Raw genomic sequence first — 1,360 nt, forward strand, 5'->3', positions numbered from 1 at the left:
GGTGCAGATCAGGGATTTCGGTCGCATTGCGTTTATCGTGGTTGCGGACATAACGGATGCTATTGCAGTCATTGCGGGTATCGCGGTCGTGAATTTTACACTACTTATTGTGTATTGCGAGTATAGCGGGTTTCGGCAGTAGCGGTTTCGGACGGTGCCGCTATCGCTATATAACGGCCGCTATTTCGGTAACGGACCGCTATTTAAATCCTTGGTGCAGATAATATTTTCTTTTTTCACAAAGTTAAAATTTGGAAAATTCATTTAAAAACAAATTTAAATTGTTAAAAATTTAAGAATTAAGACAATTATAAAGAAAATATATCAATAGCAAAATGGTTTCTTTACAAAAGTATAAATATATATTCCTCTATAAACTAATATAAAAAGAATCAATCATGTTTATAATGTGAACCCCATGATTTACACAATCAAAAAACAAATGAAACAAATATTCCTATATGAACAAGTGGACAACCGGCGGCATCCGTGGCGGCGCCGCGGCCTTCTCTAACTTCAAATCCAAATCAATTCCACAAGGCGCCAATTTCAGATCAAGGCACAAACCACCATCATTATCAGCGTCATCGCCGTTCAATTTCTCCGTCACCGGCCGAGTCACCACCATTCCTTCATTCGAAACAACTCTATGTTTCCTCATATGACCTCCAAGAGCTTGACCGATCGGAAATTCGAGTCCACAAATCGAACACTCATGTATTTTAGGCTTTTTAGGTGAAGCCGGTAGGTCCGCGTCCGTAAACCTCGGTTTTTTGTGGCTAGCACGGTGGCCGCCGAGTGCTTGAAAAGATGAAAACCGTTTATCACACGTCTTGCATGCAAAAACTCCACGCTGATGAATACTATTATGCTTTGGTGGATCGATTTGGCCAACTTTTGATAATAACATCAAACAATTTGCCATTGCCATAGCTTCGATTTCTCTATCTTCCCTGTCTCTCTTCATTGTAAAAAAAAAACCCTGAAAATCACTGATAAACCCTAAACCTGTGCTTTTTATTTAAACCCTAAAACTGGAAATTGGATGGTTTTTAAGGGTGATGGGGTTTGTATGTGTATTTATAGGTAGGAGTTGGGTAGTGTGATGCGTTAAAATGACGGATTTGTCGAAGCGATACTTAGTGGTTAAGGAAGTAAACGTGTTGGGTAATATTTGTAGATATGTAGATATTTGAAGGGTGAATTTGGAAATTTAGATGAGCCGTCATTTCAGCACGTTTGCGTCACCGCGTAGCGGAGCAAAAGTTGAGAAACAGTCGAGAGAGGCAACTCAGAAGGAGCTGACAAATTCTAGACACTTTGACTTTAATTACTGTTTTCAGTGTTCACTTTCACCTCC

General features: G+C 39.8%; 1 protein-coding gene across 1 annotated transcript; it reads right to left on the bottom strand.

Annotated features, from left to right (window-relative positions):
* Window positions 1-308: 308 nt before the first annotated feature.
* LOC105783294 (zinc finger protein ZAT12) lies at window positions 309-1,062 on the bottom strand. The gene has a single exon (XM_012608669.2). The coding sequence runs from the start codon at window positions 965-967 to the stop codon at window positions 458-460; it is 510 nt and encodes a 169-aa protein (XP_012464123.1). The 5' UTR covers window positions 968-1,062; the 3' UTR covers window positions 309-457.
* Window positions 1,063-1,360: the final 298 nt, after the last annotated feature.

This window comes from Gossypium raimondii, chromosome 13, assembly GCF_025698545.1.
Source record: "Gossypium raimondii isolate GPD5lz chromosome 13, ASM2569854v1, whole genome shotgun sequence".
Classification (NCBI taxonomy): domain Eukaryota; kingdom Viridiplantae; phylum Streptophyta; class Magnoliopsida; order Malvales; family Malvaceae; genus Gossypium; species Gossypium raimondii.

Bases quoted from the DNA above. Each gene is read 5' to 3' on its own strand.
- LOC105783294 (XM_012608669.2), bottom strand. From the start codon at position 967: ATGAAGAGAGACAGGGAAGATAGAGAAATCGAAGCTATGGCAATGGCA.